Genomic DNA, 19,858 nt, shown 5'->3' on the forward strand with positions numbered 1-19,858 from the left:
TGACCTTACACAATTATGTGCATTAAAGTGTTTATGTAATTAACGTTCAAGGCAGTATTTTAGTAATGTGTTTTGTCTTAGAATATTTTTGAATAGTTTCCTATCCAGCCAATGCAAATTCATTTTTTTTTTTTTTTTTGTCTACGTATATTTTATTATTGAAACAGTTAGTCATACATTAATACTAGAGTCACATCATAAAAGAGAAATTTTAATACCAAGTAAATTGGTATTTATACATTTTGTAAATCATCTTTTTTTTTGTATAGAAATGTGGTTCAGTAGTTTTTCCACACAATTTATATTTTTGGAGTGATAATTGTTTATTTTTATCAGATCAGGTGTATTCAATTACACAAAACTGAGACTTGTTTTATCCCAGCGGTTAAAAAAACAACAACAGTAACATGGTATTTTAAATGGGATTATTAATCAGCAAAACAATTTTGGGTGGAACAGTGCACACTGGCTGATATAAACTCACAGTTATATTTACAAAAGCATGTGTAAAGGTTATGCCATTGCTGAAATCTGTGATTTGACTTTTTATCAAAAATCCACATCATCCTCTGTCTTAAAAGGGCACCAGACATTTCATAAATACAACAACAACAACAACAACAAAAAAGATAAACATATTGTTAGACATTACAAACAAGAGCACTTTCACATACACATCAGGGGAACAGAGGAATTATTACTGCTGATCAGATTTTTCAAGTCAAATGCTATGTCCTAAAATCTAGAGTGAAACAAACCAGGTGTGATGAAGACTGTAACTTTACATCAAAACCTTTATGGAAAAGGTAAAGTTAAATGTAAAACAACACAATTGAAGTTTCTCTACATTTCACTTGAGCAAAGTCTAAGGACCAAAAAGATTAATATGTGTTCAATACTGTAACTTTATTTCACAATACTACCGTCATGCACATCTGTACAATAGGATAACGTACGTCATAGCGAGAAAGGTAATGCTAATGGTCTTTGGAAAAAGATACACAAAAGGATAACACTGGCACATACACATGAGTTTAGGTATCAAAATCCATCTTTTTTTTCTTCTTTTTTTTTGTTCCTTGCAAGAGTTTGACATTGCAAACACAATTCACTGTGACTTTGGACATGCACCCACATCCCTAGTCCCTCCTTGCAATAAATAAAAAAAGTTTTCACTCTGTAGTGTCTTTCTCTTTCACAGCAGCTTCGCACAAGGCCCTCTTCTGCATCATGGTGTAAGGGAACGGTGCACCATTGCAGGCGCCATAGTCCAGTTTATTAAGCCTTGATAGTGTTTTGATGCTGCCTGGAGGCCTACCTGGGCTCACCTTGTAGCCTGCAGCTTTGGTAGTGCCCAGTGGCCTTCCTGGGCTGGTTTTAAAACCTGCTGCTCTGGTGGTCCCTGGCGGTCGTCCCGTACTTGTCCTGTACCCTGCGGACTTAGTGGTACCCGAGGGCCTGCCTCGTCGTCCGGACTTCCCAAGGCCCTTCTTTTTCTTAGAGCCCTCTGGAGCATCTGCACCCCTCATTCGAACGGTTTGGGAGTGAAATTCATTCTGGGAGTCTTGCATCTGGCAAGACATGGGCTTGATCATGCTCTGTGGCAAGGGGGGCAAGTTTGGGAGTGGCAGTTGTAGCGAGGGAGGTGGGACAGTGGGGTAAAATTTGTTGGACTGTGAACTGCACAACTCAAAATGACTGGCTGGGTGTTGCCCATCATCCCCAATGCTACCCAGACCATAGTCGTTGCTGTTGCTGGCTACTTGGTGCATCATTTTCTGTTCAAATAAAATATATTTTAAAACGTTAGATTGGAAAAAGATACACTGGTTAGTAAAATGTTTATTTGTATTGTAAAATAACAACCGAATATAAAAGTATTGCAATTTATACTTTCCAAACATCTTACAACGAGCGCGTGCATCGCAACTGAGTGATTGACGACGTCAATCAAAAAGAAAACAACAGGCCTGTTCAATTAACCATGGAAAGTTATGCAGAGAGAGTCGAACTATGGAAATCGTCAAACTTTAAGTATGTCACAATGTACAGCTGGATAAGCAAACACAATGTTTTATCACAAAAAGCCAGGGACCGCAGAATATCTCTTATGCAAGTCCATCGTTGTCCTGTCATTCTGCACGTTTGGTATCTTTTTTTCCCGGCGCTATTCGGTTTTTAATATATAATATAATAGTCTAAAATAAAATGAAATGTAATATAAATTAGATGTAATTTTGCGTTAAATAATGCAATGAAGAAAGTACTTTACCTCATCTGGAACGCGGATCACGGAATGTAATGGGTTAAACATGAAACAGATCTATCTTCCATTCTTGAAAGCAAAAGCATCATTTTATTAACGCACTAATATGCACATTCTTGAAGCGCAAGATGCTTTCTTTCCGAACGATCGTGCTAATTCTGGTTTAAGGGATGGATATTTTTTCCCTGAACCGCTGAGGTTTAAAGCTGAAAGGCAGCCATTTTCACTAGAAAAAATAATAAAATAGTATGAATAGCTTATACGCATGCGTCAGCTACTGATAGGAATTTATACTGTTCTTCAGCAAATACCAGAAGGCCCCGGTGTCAGCTCACGCGCCACTTTTGTCCTCGATATTTATTCATTTATATACATTTTTTTTTTTAATTATTATTTATATTAATTTAAAGTCAGATTTGTGTTTAATGAAAAGCTCATTTATTGTGAGAGCTTACAGAGAAGAAAGTGTAGTCAGTTCGCCGTCACAGAAATAAAACTATAGATAGGGCCTATATTAAAAAATATGTTTTTTTTTAACATAACCACATTATAATGTATGATATGATATATCATTAAATCAGTATATGAATAACAAAGTGTAAATAAAGAATGTTGAAGAAAGACTATAATGAGCTTCACTTTCCAGCAACAGAGCATAACATTATTATTAGCCTACTTATTGTTATAAATTTTCAGCAACTGAACTAGCATAATAATAATAACTCAACATTATTATGATTATTTACACCAGACAAACCTATGTAGCAGTTCTCAAATTACTGTAATTCCCCTTGTACATCAGTTGGCGGCACTAAACGCACAAGAGACAAAGCAATAGATCTGCGACAAATGCTACTATGGCGAAAACTGCCCTGGTCAATATTAATAAGGTCAGGCTGACGTTCATTGATAGCGAACGCCTAATTTATAAATATGAATTAGGTCATAAAGGTGCGGCATCGTAATCTACCAATGGACCAGGCGTGACTGCTTAATATTAAGCATCAAGCCTTCGCGATAGTAGGATTCGTTATTTTGAATGCGGATTAGGTGACGTCAAGCTACATGAGCGGATTCTTCGCCGCTGCTGCGCATCATAACCAGAGTCCGACCGAAATCAAAGGAGCTTTCAGGCTGTAGTTTTAATCGTTTACTGCTTACAAAGAGCTGCAATCATCGTTTTATTCTTGAGGGAGTAAAAGTTTCAGGCCATTGCAAGTAATCAAGGAGTCGACAGCTTCGTTTTAAACTGGGATTGATTACTTTGACGCATGACGCCAAACCCCATATAAAGCATTTTGACTCGTTTCACCTTATTTTTAACATTACTTGCATGATTTAAGGAAGTGTCGAGAATGGACGAGAAGGTATTCACGAAAGAACTGGACCAATGGATCGAGCAACTGAACGAGTGCAAACAACTATCGGAAAACCAAGTGAAAATGTTATGCGAGAAGGTGAGTCGGTCATCGTCACCTGTGTCAGTGTTGCATTGAATGTTAAGGTTAAAACACGTGTTATGACAGGCATAGTGGGTGCAGCAGCAGACTGTAAATTTGTTATCGGCTCAGAGACAGTTGCAGTGCGCCCTTCCCACTGGCCGCAATCCGAAGATGGCGGTGCCGAATTATTCTATTATTGGCCGTCTGTGCGCCATGAATGTGACTATTGGTTGTCGGCTGTGGAGCGCAGTTAGCAACCAGAGCTCCTCAGGTTATGCCCACTTTTGTTATTCGTTGTCAGGCAGAGTTTGGGGGTTCTCTTTGCTTTCTAAGCCAACATGGGACGGTAAAGGTTCAGATACACCAACCTCAGAGGGGGAAACAACAACGGAAAAAAAAAAAAAAAAACTAATTTTGTGTCGTATTTAATTTATGTTGTTTTAATGTGTTAAAAACAAAGCTTTTCTTGTTGCTTAGCAATATTATAATTGCCCATTATTTCAAGTGCGCATCTAGAATTAGTCCACATGCATTAATCATATGTCCTTATTCTTTTTTATGTTCTGCTGTAAGTTGTATCCCCCACAATGTAAAATAAAAATAAAAATGCACACTTGTTTCCTTAAATAGTTGACCTAAAAATGAAATTCTGTCGTCAAGTACTCACCCACACAATGTTACAAGCCTGCATGATTTTCTTTTTTCTGTGGAGCACAGAGATCTGCCTCAGTTTGTATTGTGGAAATAAAATCTATATTTTCATATTTTAAAATAAATTAATAACAATAACAGTTATTATTATTACAAATCAATTTAGATACCACTTAAAGCACATTTGGTAACTCTTTATTTTACAGTGTCCTTGTTACACGTTACATATAGTGACTGTACTATTAACTATAATATATGCATAATTACAAGCAACTAATCCTAAACCAAACCCCAATCCTAACTCTAACCCTTACCCTTTAGTAAGTACATGTAGTTAATTATGAATACTAAGTATTTAAATATATAATTACTCTGTAACACAGACACCTTAAAATAAAGTGTAACCGCACATTTGAAGGCTATTAGACAAACATTGTTTAGTGTATTTAGTCCCTCTTAATTTGTTTCCAAGAACACATGCCATTATTATTAATCACTACATTGCCTCCCACAGTTTGTTAGTTTTAAATGCACTTTAGGTTAATAGTTGAGACCATTTCTTGTTGTCTAAGCTGCTTGTTTTATCTATTGCAGGCTAAAGAAATTTTATCCAAAGAGTCAAACGTCCAGGAAGTGCGTTGCCCGGTCACAGTATGCGGAGATGTACATGGCCAATTTCACGATCTTATGGAACTGTTTAAGATTGGGGGTAAATCACCAGATACTAATTACCTATTTATGGGAGACTACGTGGATAGAGGTTACTATTCAGTCGAGACGGTCTCACTGCTGGTGTCTTTAAAGGTATGTGAGTGAATAGACACAGCTTTAACACTGATCTGAAGTTACTAATACAAGAAAATGTGAATTTGCATTGTGTTAATGGCTTGTTTTTGTAACTGTAAATCCTGCAGGTTCGATATCGAGAGAGAATTACCATCCTCCGCGGAAACCATGAAAGCAGACAAATCACACAAGTTTATGGCTTTTATGACGAGTGCCTGAGAAAATATGGAAATGCAAATGTTTGGAAATATTTCACAGACCTCTTTGACTACCTTCCTCTTACAGCCCTTGTAGACACACAGGTAAATTGGTTAGTGATTAACAGTAACGGTATTTCATCCATTGTAACGGTCTTATGACATTTAGATCAAAACAAAAAGCTGTTTGCACAGTAATTTGAGTGCGCATAAAGCTTAAACCCAACTCTGTTTGCTCTGTCTGCACAGATTTTCTGTCTCCATGGAGGATTGTCACCTTCAATTGACACACTGGATCACATTCGCGCATTGGACCGGATTCAAGAAGTTCCCCATGAGGTATAAATTCCACCTGTGAATATCAGAAAGATGTATAGTGTTACTTTAATATTCAACATTATTAAGAGTCCCAGCTGTGAATACTACTCACAGAAGCTTATGAAATCTTGTTGGCAGGGTCCCATGTGTGATTTGCTGTGGTCCGATCCGGATGACCGTGGAGGTTGGGGGATTTCCCCCAGGGGGGCTGGGTACACGTTTGGCCAGGACATCTCAGAAACATTTAACCATGCCAACTGCTTGACTCTGGTCTCAAGAGCTCACCAGTTAGTGATGGAGGTAAAAGAGAGGTTGATTACCAATGTTTATGAATATATTAGAGAAAAAAAAAAAAATCTAATATGTGTGTTTGTGTGTGTACAGTACTGTGCAAAAGTCTTAGGCAAGGGGTTTTAAGCCAGTTATTTATACTTTTGCTGTAGTGTGTAAGTGGGAAATGTCAGTTTACATTTCCAAACATTAATTTTGCCATTAATTGCAATAATCTAGTGAGATTTTTGTATGCGCAAGGAGTCCGACTGCTCTATATATATATATATAGAGAGAGAGAGAGAGAGCGAGTTTGAAAATATATATATGTTTAAAACTCCACAAAGCAGCATTATTATATTATATAGAGATACTACATGAACTATATAGAGATACTATTATAGTTTTTATTTTCAGATTTTCCAGTTTAATTAAAATTTTAGTTAAAATGTTAGTAATTTTGTTGTATGTTTTTGACATTTTGTCCATAATGTTTTTATTTATTTTTATTTCAGTTTTAATTTTAGTTATTTTAATTCATTAAGTTAAACTAAATGAAAGTAAGAAATCTTGCCTTGGCTATAATAATATTATATACAGTATACAATATTATTTAATTTCAGTTAACGCTCATTTTATTTCAAGTAACGTCATTTAAAAAAAAATTTTTTTATGGTTTTGGTTTTAGTTAACTATAATAACCCTGGTACAAAGTTATTCAATTTTTTGAATTTGTAGCTCATGGATAATAATAGACCTACTAATTGTTGATAAGCTACTGGCTAATATATTTTTTAAAAACATTTTCACAGGGTTATAACTGGTGTCATGAACGTAATGTGGTAACGATCTTCAGCGCACCCAATTATTGCTACCGATGTGGTAACCAGGCTGCGATCATGGAACTTGATGACACGCTGAAGTACTCCTTGTAAGTATATGACAAACAGAGCATACTTTTTTTTATTGATAATTCCCATTTCCTGTCCCTGTGTTACATTTCTATGATTTTACAATTATAAACATTTATATTAACAGAATGATTTCCTTTAGTTTACAGTTTGACCCGGCACCACGTAGAGGAGAGCCTCATGTTACTCGTCGCACTCCAGATTATTTTCTGTAAAATGGGAAGGCTTTTTTTAAATTACAGTATTGCAGCACTATCAGTGGACTATCATACTACCAGTGGACAATGATTATTCATAGAAGACATGCTCATCTGTTAAAATTTTCTAACACAAACCCCTGTCCTTGGACCAAAACGTGCCATATCTAGTTACTGCAACAAGATAAATGCGGTAATCTCAACAAACACACAAAATGTAACAGTACTCTCTCATCTCCATCATGTACTTTTCAATCTTCTGTACTAAAAAAAACAGTTGTGTTTTTGATCAGGATGTAAGGGTTTCTTCAGACTAATGGGTTTTTGTGCATTCTTCTGAAGCGCTGTGTTTTGGAATAACGATATTTGAATTTACACACTAAATGCTTATGACTGGATAATGTACACGTTGTGATGAGCTTAAAATAGTGCTGTGTATTATAGCTGCATTTTCATGCTGCATGGCCTCGGGTTCACAGTGAGCTGTCATCTGGCAAATGTCCGATTGCTGTTTTAACTGATTGCCTACTGCAATGTTTGTTGCAGGTTGGTATGAAACACTTTAGGTTTAGTCTCTTTTCAATGTCCTTTAAGCACTTTTTCAATGCAGTATTTGTTCTTGTACTTAGTTTACAGAGCAGTGGTTTTGTTTGTTTCTGCTTTTGTATGTTACTGCATTATTTCCCAATACTTTGTAATTAAATCAGAGCACAATTAAATAGGGATTTGAAAAGCAATAAAAATTCATGCTATTTATCTATGTAAAGTCTGTTTCTTTTTTAGAAAACAGCTGTAAAGTTATGTTCGTCCTCTGTTGTAGGATAGTACAAAATGTTATCAGTGATGCTGATTGATTTGAATTGTTAGGTCATTCCTGTTATGCAGTACAGTTGAGCACTGTAATTATAATATATATATTATTTTTTTTGTATTGGAATTCAAGCAAGTATTTAAGGAAGGTTATAATATAATACAACAGATTTTTTAAAAATGCTCTGGCCAAGCTCAGGTAACATTAAAAATGAATAAGATGGAACCTAATGTTTTTTTTATTGAAAATGATTTTCAATAATTTTATCTAACAGGATGGAATATTTTAAAGGAAGAATATTTTAACTTTCAAACGAAAAATATCTAAAAATATTTTTTTATTTAAAATTCACACCTATGTTCACTTAATTTCGATTTAAAAAAAAAAAAGATTTAAATGTTAAAAATGTGTGAGTTTAATACATAACATTCCAGACATGCCGACATGACAAAGCAATACATGACAGGAATTACTTGGTTGGTGTTCAATATATCCGCTAGATGGAGCTATTTTCTTAGATCTGACTCTTATTAATTATTGTCATAAGACGGGTTTTACTTAGCTAAAAAGTTTTACATGGCTCCAATAAGTTAATGGCATTTCGAAAATATTTGTTTGAAAGGAATTAAATTCGTCTCTTTCTGCAGAGAATCGATCCATACATTGATGCTAGGTTAAAGTGTTCATTAATAGCCATCCTTCTGTATTATATTGAAATGTACTTGTAAATTGAATTAAGAAATGACATACGAAAGTTAGTGCATTTACTTATTCGGTATGAGTGTCTATTTACACAGATTTACACTAAGTGCAAATAGCCCGTTATTTGGAGTCTTGGAGAATACAACATTCATAAAAAATGATGAATGATTTACGTTTTAGACAGACAACCAACAGTTAAAAATTTATGTCATAAAAACTGACTTGCCCAAGGCTTATATTAGACCTGATCTGGCGTGTTTGAAGATATTCAATTTCATGATCAAAATATTTTATTTCATTAGATTTCATAGTAAAAGTCCTTTCGTTGACTGACTGACTAATGTATTGTATTTAACTCCGTAAACGTAAGCAACTAAAATTCCGTTGCCTCATTGGTTTTTTTATTGGTTTTTTTTTAACCAATGTCTTGGATCGCGACATAAATCTAATATTCTCATGTTACAAATATTTCCCAAGATATTAGAAACTTTTATTTTGAAATATCAGCAGCGCCGCTGGTTGGTTGGGCTTTTGCTGCAGCGTACTTCACGTTCATTCGTAAATACCAAATTAGCCTCGGTGCGCGAGACAGATATCTGCTGCGGAGTGCTGTGATTTTGTCTGACGGCGGGCTTTGCACTGTTGCACTGTAAGTAACAGGACCTTTCGTTTTTTTTCACGGATGTCATTTTCAAGATACATTTCTTTTTTTCTTCTTTTTTTTTTACTGGATGCATTAGAATGTAAAACCTTATGCTGCCAGTAAGTGGATTTGTGATGTGGCATCCAGAGGTTGATAAAGAGGTGCACAGCTGGAGTTGTACAGATGGTTTTAAAGATAAAGCTAAAACGTATTAAGATATTTATCATATGGAGCAATCTATCATATTTTTTATCATAATATTTAAACATATTATAATTCATATTTAGGACATATTGAAAGCCCCAATGGAAGCCACCCAACCGGTACCGACTGGTTTTGAAGCCATTCTTTGCCAATGGGCTACAATGATGATATTCTAACAATTGATTTCAAAACAAGACACCATCTAAATCATTCAGTTTATCCCATATTGTTTTGCTCTTTAAAGAGCATCAATGTTTTAACACATCAAATAAAGCATTAAGATGTGTGAATGCATATTATTACTAGATTATTTAAATAATACATAGTAATAATACAGTCATGAAAGCATACTGGGCAAGAAATACTGGGCATTATTGGGCAAGAAATGGGCTGTTTAGGGAAAGTGTCATAAACGCTGCGTCTCTGTTCAAAGTTCATTTCGGATCAAGAGGCCCGTGTATCGGTCAGTATCTTATCTCTCCAATCCATAGTGTGCACTAATGTTTTCATGTTTAGAAAGCACGATATGAATTCTTGCTTTGCAGCGATGTCCGATTCGTGAATGAATTGTTCTTTTGAGTCGGATCTTTACTTAATGAATCGGTTGCACAAGCAGTCAGAACGATTTGTTCACAAAATTGACTGAACGATTCATTTACGATTCAGTCAGAATCAACGAGAATCGTCTCTTTTAATTTGTAATGAGACATAAAACGACAGAATGAGCATTCGCGTAGACATGCGGAGCAGAAAGTAACTTACTTCATTGGCAAAAGCAGAAATATTACAAATAAAACGTTAATAAAATGTTAACAATTGTTTTTATCAGTAGTACGCATATGAAATTGAGTTGGTTTTCTAAATTGCTTGAAGTTTTAAACCACATCATTATTTAAAAAAAGTAATTAAAAAAAACTTTGTATCCCTAGTTGCCTACAAACGTTTCTGAGCATGTTGCCACATTGGGATGTTAGTGACCACGTGATGGCGTATCGCTGAATCCCTGTAATGTTCTTGAACCGGTTCTTTGAAACGAACTGTTCAAAAGAACCGATTAGCGAAAATGAGTCAGACTTTCTTTCACCGCGTTTTAAAAGGGAAGCAGCGCAAACCAAAGCATCAGGCTCGAGCAGACTCAAGTGATCTCGTGCAAAACACTTGACTTGAACCATGATTTGATTTAAAGAGACACAGACCCACTTTTGTAGCCGTGTTTAAGTGAAACGCGTGATTTATTGTTCTCCCTTTAGCTGTCTTTGGTGTCTTCAAAACACCGTATTTTCTAAATAAAATTTCACCACGCTGCACATTTACAGCGTGTGGTTTATTTAATTTTGCCTTAGTGAATGCCTATTCTTGGAATATGCACATGTGAATAAATGGTTAAATCCTGTCTTCCCCTCCAGTTTTATCTTACATTCAACCTTGAAACACTTACTGAAATTGGTTTTGTATTCGTCATTGGAAAGTTAACAATCGCAAGGACGGTAAAAATCCACCCCAAATACTACCCTCGTATAATTTAAAACCCACATAGCTTTCTTTCTTCAGTATAAAGCAAAAAGTCTTGCAGTTAGGTTGAATGACCGCCTCAGTACAGTAATCTTCACTTTCATTGCATGGAAAATGATGAAATAAAAGTGAAGGATGACTAAGACTGTCAGTTCTGCCATTCTGACTGATATTTTATTTGTTGTCCACAGAAGAAAGTCATACATGTTTAAAATAAATGAGAAAGTGTAAATTGTGAAAGATTTTTTTGAGTGCACTATACCCTTTTAAATTCATAAACTCCCTCCCCTGTGACTAAATTTCTAATCTTATACTTTTCACAATTGTTTATAGAAACACAGGCCATATATACACATAGGTGCTGCTTTACATGGGTACTAGCAGAACCAAATGTCATTTTCAGAGTGACTGATGTTCGAACCTTTCTTTGCTTGGCTGGTCAGCTGTGTCTTTAGAAACTACATGCTGATTCAGCGGTGGCCTAATCGGGGGAGGAATGTCATGTGCAAGCATTATTCAGTTTTGGGTTTTTTTCTTGCTGGAAAAACAAAAAAGGCTTTTAATTCTCTCTATGTTATTTTAGTAAAGTCTTTTCTCCATATAAGACATAAAAACTTACTGCTCACCAAGAAATGTACATTATCTATCAAAAGTCTGGGGCAAGTAATTATTATTATTATTATTTTGGGAGAAATCAATACTTTTATTCAGCAAGGATGCTTAAAATTGCTTAAAAGGTAAAAACATTTATAATGTTATAAAAGATTACCATTTCAAATGAATGCAGTTCTTTTGAACTTTCCATTTATCAAAGAATACTAGAATAAAGTATCACAGTGTCCACATAAATATTAAGCAGCACAACTGTTTTCAACATTGATAACAAGAAATGTTTCTTGAGCACCAAACCAAAATGATTTCTGAAGGATCATGTGACACTGAAGACTGGAGTAATGATGCTGAAAATTCAGCTTTGCCATCACAGAAATAAATAACAATTAATAAATTAGTTTTTAAAATATATTAAAATAGAAAATAGTTGTTTTACTTTTAAATGGTAATACAATTTCACAATATTAACATTCTTACTGTATGTTTATACAAATAAATGCAGCCTTTGAGAAACTTCTTTCAAAAACATAAAAAAATCTTCCCAACCTTTTGAACGTTAGTGTACTCGCCATTATTCCAAACCTGCACGTTGTAATTCTTCTGTGGAACAGAAGTAGTTTTTAAGAATCTTTCTTCGGCTTCTTGCTATACCAGTCATGTTACCACCATAATGTTTTAAAAATAACTTGTTTTCAAAGACATGTACATTGTTGTGTGTTAAAAGAATAAGTGAAGTGTTTCCAAGGTTTTAACAGTGTAATATGTTCACAGTGTACCATGGCAGCCGTGCTCTCCACCTCCATAAACATTAAAGAGCCACGCTGGGATCAGGGAACATTTGTGGGTCGCGCAAAGCATTTCTTCACTGTCACAGACCCTAGAAACATCCTCCTGTCGAATGAACAATTAGAAAATGCACGTCAGATTATTCAGGATTACAAGTAAGTCTCTACTCTGCATTTATTTACAGCATGTGCTTTTGTATAGGATTCATTGTTACATATGCTGAGTTTGCCAGATACCAAGTACGCCATCATCTTCCATTCTCTTATCCCTGAAGAAAAGGGGTGGTATCACCGGGTCTCACAGAAGATGAGCTATGGAGGGCGAAGTATGTTTTTGACTCGGCATTCCATCCAGACACAGGCGAGAAAATGCTCCTGATTGGTCGCATGTCTGCTCAGGTTCCTATGAACATGACCATCACTGGATGCATGATGACGTTCTACAGGTAAATCATGCTGGGTTTTGCTGTGTAATCCATTATTATAGTGGCTACAGTGTAGCTATAAGACTTGGTGGATTTTTTCTGGATAATAAACCATTTCACCACATATAAAACTGAATATTTATACTCTCTCTTTCTTGCTTTTAGAACGACTCCAGCAGTTCTGTTTTGGCAGTGGATCAATCAGTCTTTCAATGCAATAGTCAACTACACCAACAGGAGTGGAGACGCCCCCATCACAGTAAAGTGAGAGGACTTTAGATCATGCATATGAATATTTGTTTCACTTTATGCAATTCTTATTTCAACTAATTTGCAATATCCCTAAATTCCTAATATATGTCCTTGCAGCCAGCTTGGCACAGCATATGTATCAGCCACCACAGGGGCCGTGGCTACTGCTTTAGGACTAAATGCATTAGCAAAGGTAATGGTCTGTCATGGCCAGTGCTCGAAGTGGGCCGGTACGGACCGGTACACAGTACCGGCACTTCCATATTTTAACCTGTAGCGTACCCTCACTTTTTCTTGTGTACCAGCACTTCTCACATGTTGCCGGTACTCTGACCGCCCTGCCCCCAGAACGCGATTTAACCCCCCACTCCCCCCCACTTCGATCACTGGTTATCGCTTACTAACAAGTTTTAACTCTTTCACATCAAAGTATTCAATATTATGCTCAGTGCTCACTATGTGTTCAGTAATTAGTAATTATGTTTCATTTTCTGTCTTTCAGCATGTGTCCCCACTCATAGGACGCTTTGTGCCATTCGCTGCTGTAGCTGCTGCTAACTGTATCAATATTCCACTCATGAGACAACGGTAAATTATTATCTAGAACAAATCGTTTGCATAAAGATGTTTGACCTTATTTTACTCTGAATTGGTTGTTCGGTAGTCATGGAATTTTGTGATCACAAAAAGATTCTCAATGCATACACACACACACACACACACACACACACACACACACACACACACACACACATATATATATATATATATATATATATATATATATTCACGGACATTCAAAAGTTTGGGGTCGGTAACATTTTAAAAAATGTTTTTGAAAGAGCCTCTTATGCTCACAACGACTCCATTTATTTGATTAAAAATACAGTAATATTGTGAAATGTTATTACAATTTAATATACCTGTTTTCTATTTTAATACATTTTAAAATGTAATTTATTCCTGTGATGGCAAAATTAAATTTTCAGCATTATTACTCAGTCTTCAGTGTCACATGATCCTTCAGAAATCCTTCAAATATGCTGATTTGATGCTCGAGAAACATTTATTACTATCAATGTTGAAAACAGTTGTGGTTCTTTATATGTTTGTGGAAACTGTGGTGTTATTTTTTTTCAGGATTCTTTAGAATTTCAAAAGAACAGAAATAGAACTCTTTTGTAACATAAATGTCTACTGTCATGATTGATCAATTTAATGCATCCTGGCTTACTACAATTATTTCCTTAAAAAGATCAAATCTACTGACCCCAAACCGTCAGCAGTGGTTCAAAACGGTAACAGTAACGTAATATTGTGTGTTGCTGTTCACTTATAATAGACATGAAATGAGTATGTCATATGGAGCGCATCTTTCCTTTTGTGTCTCAGGGAACTCAAACATGGCATTCCAGTAACAGATGAGAATGACAATCGGTTAGGAGAATCTTCAAATGCAGCTCAACAGGCCATTACACAAGTGGTGGTTTCCAGAATCCTCATGGCCTCTCCGGGAATGGGTTTGTTTACTCTAAAAGTCTTGAGATTGTCTTTCATTAAGCTGACTTTTCACCTATGCTTATTGAAGGTGCAGTTAGTAATTTCTGGATTGAAAGTAGATTATTAAAGGACTAAAACACACTTGTAGCCAATCAGCAGTATACAGTATACACTCATGATAGGAGAGAAGAGAGAGTGAGCAAGAGGGAGATTTGAAAAAAGACTGTAGAAAGAGAGATGGCTGAGAGACAGTACATAAGAGAAAAGGTTAGAGGAATATTACTGGAAAAAGAAGGGTTGTGATGAGAGCTTTAGGACCTGTCCTGCGTTAATATTGAAAAAGTTTGCTAGCGCTGGAGAGACATTAGAGAGCGGGATGACTTGAAAAAAGATTCTGAGGTTACTTTGTATCTACTCCATATGTGAGTAACATTGGTTTTGCTTCGTTTCACAGAACAAAGATATGCTGTTGTAGTAAATATTAGCTAGTTTTCAATGTCATTGTTTGTCTGGAGCTGCTGTGCTGCTGGCGACGAACAACCAACTCTTGTTTGTATATACTATTGTTTACTGTATGTAATTTTTTTTTGTATTTTTGTCCACTCGTTCATTCGTCATCTTTGTTTTATTTTCCGCGAAGCATTATTTTGCTTCACTCCACTCATGTTTGTGCATTTTGTGGGCGGAGCAATAAAGGAGGGTGTGTGTTTGTTTGGGTTAATTTCAAATATCAAATATGTTTCTCAGAAATTGCTTACTGCACCTTTAAACCCAGAAATTAAGTCTAAGGATTTTATATATAATAAAATATGTGATATTAAAAATATCAGGTTTTTCATGAGTTTTCTCAAACTTTCAACCCTCACTGTCTTATGCAGACGCAATGTTGCATATCTGGTTATGGGACACTGTAATTGCAAGCAAGTAATATAACTAATTGTTTTCGTCCTGTAGCAATCCCTCCATTTTTAATGAACTCTTTGGAAAAGAAGGCCTTCCTCAAGGTAATTTCAAAATTGCATTATAAATGTTTTGTTTACATTACTGAAAATCTTAATTAAATTGTTCAGCCTTAAAGGAACACTCCACCGTTTTTTGAAATAGGGCTTATTCACCTTCTTTCCTACATTTAGATAAGTGGGCAAATGCATTTTTGTCTCAGTGCATGCATTGTTTTAGTTTGACAGGGTCGGCATTAGCTTAGCTTAGCATAATGAATGGAATCCTTTGTTGCCAGCTAGCATGTCCTGAGTAAAAGTGATATATATAAAAAAAAAAAAAAAACACCTAATTACTTCTTGTGGCCTGCGTATTCACAACGAGTAAAAATAGCGATGCAGATTAACACTAGGCGATTTCCTATGCAGATATTGACTTGGGACTATATTAGGGGGAAGCACAGGCGAAGCACTGCTACTTGGGCGCAGAGATATCACGCCCAAGTAGCAGTGCTTCGCCTGTGCTTCCCCCTAATATAGTCCTTAATATATAAGTCAATATCTGCCTAGGAAATCGCCTAGTGTTAATCTGCATCGCTATTTGTACTCGTTGTGAATACGCAGGCCACAAGAAGTAATTAAGTGTTTTTTTTATTTTTTTATATCACTTTTACTCAGGACATGCTAGCTGGCAACAAAGGATTCCATTCATTATGCTAAGCTAAGCTAGCGCCGACCCTGTCAAACTAAAACAATGCATGCACTGAGACAAAAATGCATTTGCCCACTTATCTAAATGTAGGAAAGAAGGTGAATAAGCCCTATTTCAAAAACGGTGGAGTGTTCCTTTAACACATACCCGTCTACAGTGTCCAGTCTGCTTGAATGCTTTAGCCCTTACAATGGTCCCATAGAATCATGGGCTTTTTTGCCAGGTTGATTATTTTCTGCCTCTCTTTATTTTCTCAGAGGTTTCCGTGGATGAGTGCACCCATTCAAGTTGGCTTGGTTGGGTTTTGGTGAGTTGCCAAAGATAGATTGATGGTCTAATAAACTGTTATCTTCTGAAAGACATTCAAGAATTTGTGACCCACTTTTTTGTACTTTCTTTCTTCTTAGCCTTGTGTTTGCAACCCCATTGTGTTGTGCGTTATTCCCACAAAAGAGGTGAGAACGTTCTCAAAACAGTTTGGAACTAAATGCATGTATGATTTTGGAATCTTTTGAATAACTTCAGAATGATTCATTTTGCTTTGTAAATCATTCTATTGCACTTCATATATCCAATTTGTTCACACAGCTCTATGGCAGTGAGCCGCCTGGAACCAGAGCTGCAGGAGAAGATTCGAGCCAGTCATCCTGGAATAGAGACGGTCTACTTCAACAAAGGACTGTAAAGACAAACGTTGGTGAATCTCCTCTCTACTGTAATGGTTTCACGTACCATCTAAAACATCTTTTTGTGTGCCAAAGTTCACCCGTTCCTCTCCAGGACATACCAACTCAGTCATTTTGTAGGATGTTTTTACATTTTTGACTGTTTTAATTGTTTTTAAGCTAAATCCTTATTGTCGTTGCCAATTTGTGCCGGTCTTTTGTCTGACATGTATATGACGGTGCTCGCTACTGTATATACATTTAGTATTTTTTTTTAATTTCTGAAATAATTCAGTTTGCTGCCAGATTATTGAAGATTATTATTCCATGTGCCACTCAATGTCATTTTCAGTAAGGATCAAAGATGGCAGATGTTGACCTTGTTTTTTTATTAGTCTGTATTGCATTGTTGTCAGTATTTTGTGTTTATCTCTTCATGATGGTTGCTGTTTATACAGTACTGCCAAATTTCATTTCAGTTGCAAGAAAAGTCAAGGGACGTCTTTATGACAATAGTGCAATCCGTTTAAAACGTTGCCAAATACAAACCTCTGCTGCAAATTTCCTTAGATCCAGGTTTAATAAACCGATAAACAACAGCATGAGTTTTAAGAAGAGTTTTATCTATTTTACTATCCTCAGTATTTGAGTTTCACTCTTAGGGTGTTATACAAGAATAGTGCGTATGTTCATATCATTTATTCTGCCTGTCGACGATGCATGAACAAACTTTTTGTAAGTGAAAATATTGTGAGGTTAAAGTTCAACGTGTTCTCATTGACTGTTCCAAAGTCTATTCCTCTAGCAGTTCAAGGAAATGCATTGTTTTTCTACACAATCTTGTCAAACCTCACTTGTTTTCTGTTTAATGAATGGCCATTTACTTTGGTTCACCCTCCAAAAATTCTCATGTGCCATATTTTGTTACACATGTTAAAGTCCTCACACAAAACAATCTACATGAAACTTTCTAGAATGCTAATGTACTAGTCTCATTTTCTGTATCCTTTCCCACCAATTTTGAGCAAGGACACAATCTGTATAACGATTTTATAAAAGTGTAGTGTAAATTTTCCATTTATGAAGTACAACATTGCCTTTCCATAAATCCTGTTCCTATTTTCCATCTACACTACATGGCCAAAAGTTTGTGGACAGCTCCTTCGAATGAACAGGTTTGGCATTTCAGTCATTTCTGAGGCCAAATCTTAATGCCACTGCGTACAGTGACATTGTAGAGAACTGTGTTTTAATCTTTATGCCCAAGATCCATAAAAATATGACTTACCACCTTTTTTTGAACTATGTTGATTGGTCTGCACAAATCACCGTTCTTTAGGATGAATTGTAACACCGACTGTGAGCCCTGTCCCATCGCTGGATCTAACACACTCGTAGAAAGCCTTCCTAGAAGAGTGAAATGTGGTATATTAGCAAACGGATCAGTTAATGTTTAATATTTTGAAATTAGGAGTTTAAAAATTGTGTATTGTGTACGGGTGTCCATGTACTTTTGGCTATGTTATATATTTTTAGAATTAATGATGTTAATCTTTGTGAACTTTCCATTAAATTGACTAAGTCTTCATGTGTTGAGGTATTTAAATATGTTTAATGTTTAATACGTAACGTACTAAGAGAGTGTAACAGCCTATGGATAGCTGTGTGTTGAGCGCTTTGATTAATGTTGTTGTGAGACTGTTGATGTGCCACATTTGTTCAGTTCATGAATGTAGTGTTGGCAGTAATGAAATCAAACTAAGAGCACATACATTTCAGTGAATATGCTGGTGGTTATATTGGTAACCACTCTTTGTTTTTGTTCTAATTGTGAAAAACAGTCCTTGTTCTTCAAGATTCCCTGAAGGTTTTCAGTATTATTCATCATGATTGAAAGACAATGTCTCTGTGGAAGACAATGGATAGAGAACAATTTTAGGTTTTTATCATATGTTGGATATTATTTTGTGGTAAGATCAGGGTCATTAGCAACACGAACATTAACAGGCTGCCCCCCTCAGCAACGGTCCTGGGCAAGATAAGTGCTCAGATCTTTGATTGTTCCTATTGCATTTGAGAAACGTGATACTTATGGATCTTGTATTAATGAATTGAATTCATAGCTGATTTGACATAAAACTGCTCAAGGACTGCTGGTTTGTTCGGAGAATCACAACAGCCATGAGGATCTTTAGACAGGAAGTTACAGCTCACCTTCTTTTTTAACTTTATGAGGTTGTTGACTTTATTAATTATATACTAAGTGAAATGCAAATGAATATGTTCCCTTGTGCATTAAACACAGCATACCACTGTTTATTTCCTGATCCCATAATCAATAATTCAAGGCGTCTGCATACTTGGAACAAAACGGAATAATCTGGGGTGGCAGGTGTGACTCAGTAGTCTACTCTTTAAATGAACAAGTTGCTCTGATTCGTACAATAATTTGTTTACAGTGAATGAGACGGGTGTAAGATTTTCAAGATGAATATTTAAAAAAATGTTTCTTATTTTACAGTGAATGGGGAAATTGTACTGTGTAGATTACACTGTACTGTGTGGATTACCTAAATAAAGAGTATTATAAAGCAATGGATCGTTTTTGCAGCTTGTCCTTATTTAGTTAACTTTTTAATGTATCACACTAGATTTTAGACCTGTGTCTTTTCTTGCAGTTTTTCCCTCAATATTAATGAACAGATGTTAGTTCACTTACCGTCAGTTGGCTGTGGTGCGATTCAAAATGTATCGATGTCATTTCAATTAGAAACATCAAATAAGTAAGTTATAAAAAATAATATATAACCTATTTAAAAAAATTATTAAAAGTAGCTATTCGCATACAATTCTCAGAAAAGTTAAGTCCGTTCTAAGAAAAGCTCTAAAATATATATTTTTTGCAGGTGTCACTTGATCTGATATTTTGTTATCTTTGAAATTTGATCCTTTTTTTAAACGTTTCCTGAGTGTCCAAATATCAAATATCCCTTTCTGGTGGCTGATTGACATTGTAGGTAAGGTGAAAATCAAACGGATAAAGGGCGACACCTACTGGA

At 35.7% G+C, this 19,858-nt stretch overlaps 3 protein-coding genes across 3 annotated transcripts; 2 read left to right on the forward strand and 1 right to left on the reverse strand.

Annotated features, from left to right (window-relative positions):
- Positions 1-298: 298 nt before the first annotated feature.
- LOC311095113 (UPF0461 protein C5orf24 homolog) lies at positions 299-2,516 on the reverse strand. Its single transcript, XM_084133464.1, has 2 exons — positions 2,273-2,516; positions 299-1,778 (listed from the first exon to the last, which is right to left on the reverse strand). The coding sequence occupies exons 1-2, from the start codon at positions 2,312-2,314 to the stop codon at positions 1,173-1,175; spliced, it is 648 nt and encodes a 215-aa protein (XP_083989590.1). The 5' UTR covers positions 2,315-2,516; the 3' UTR covers positions 299-1,172.
- A 772-nt stretch (positions 2,517-3,288) lies between these two features.
- Positions 3,289-7,798, forward strand: ppp2caa (protein phosphatase 2 catalytic subunit alpha a). Its single transcript, XM_084133799.1, has 7 exons — positions 3,289-3,723; positions 4,954-5,163; positions 5,274-5,447; positions 5,592-5,681; positions 5,799-5,960; positions 6,743-6,861; positions 6,984-7,798. Exons 1-7 carry the CDS (start codon positions 3,622-3,624, stop codon positions 7,054-7,056), a joined length of 930 nt encoding a protein of 309 aa, XP_083989925.1. The 5' UTR covers positions 3,289-3,621; the 3' UTR covers positions 7,057-7,798.
- Positions 7,799-9,105: 1,307 nt separating this feature from the next.
- sfxn1 (sideroflexin 1) lies at positions 9,106-19,394 on the forward strand. Its single transcript, XM_084132232.1, has 11 exons — positions 9,106-9,200; positions 12,294-12,463; positions 12,583-12,753; positions 12,898-12,996; positions 13,102-13,177; positions 13,487-13,572; positions 14,377-14,504; positions 15,439-15,488; positions 16,392-16,441; positions 16,542-16,589; positions 16,723-19,394. Exons 2-11 carry the CDS (start codon positions 12,300-12,302, stop codon positions 16,817-16,819), a joined length of 969 nt encoding a protein of 322 aa, XP_083988358.1. The 5' UTR covers positions 9,106-9,200; positions 12,294-12,299; the 3' UTR covers positions 16,820-19,394.
- Positions 19,395-19,858: the final 464 nt, after the last annotated feature.

The sequence above is a fragment of the Abramis brama genome (assembly GCF_963993115.1).
Source record: "Abramis brama genome assembly, chromosome: 13".
NCBI classification, from domain to species: domain Eukaryota; kingdom Metazoa; phylum Chordata; class Actinopteri; order Cypriniformes; family Leuciscidae; genus Abramis; species Abramis brama.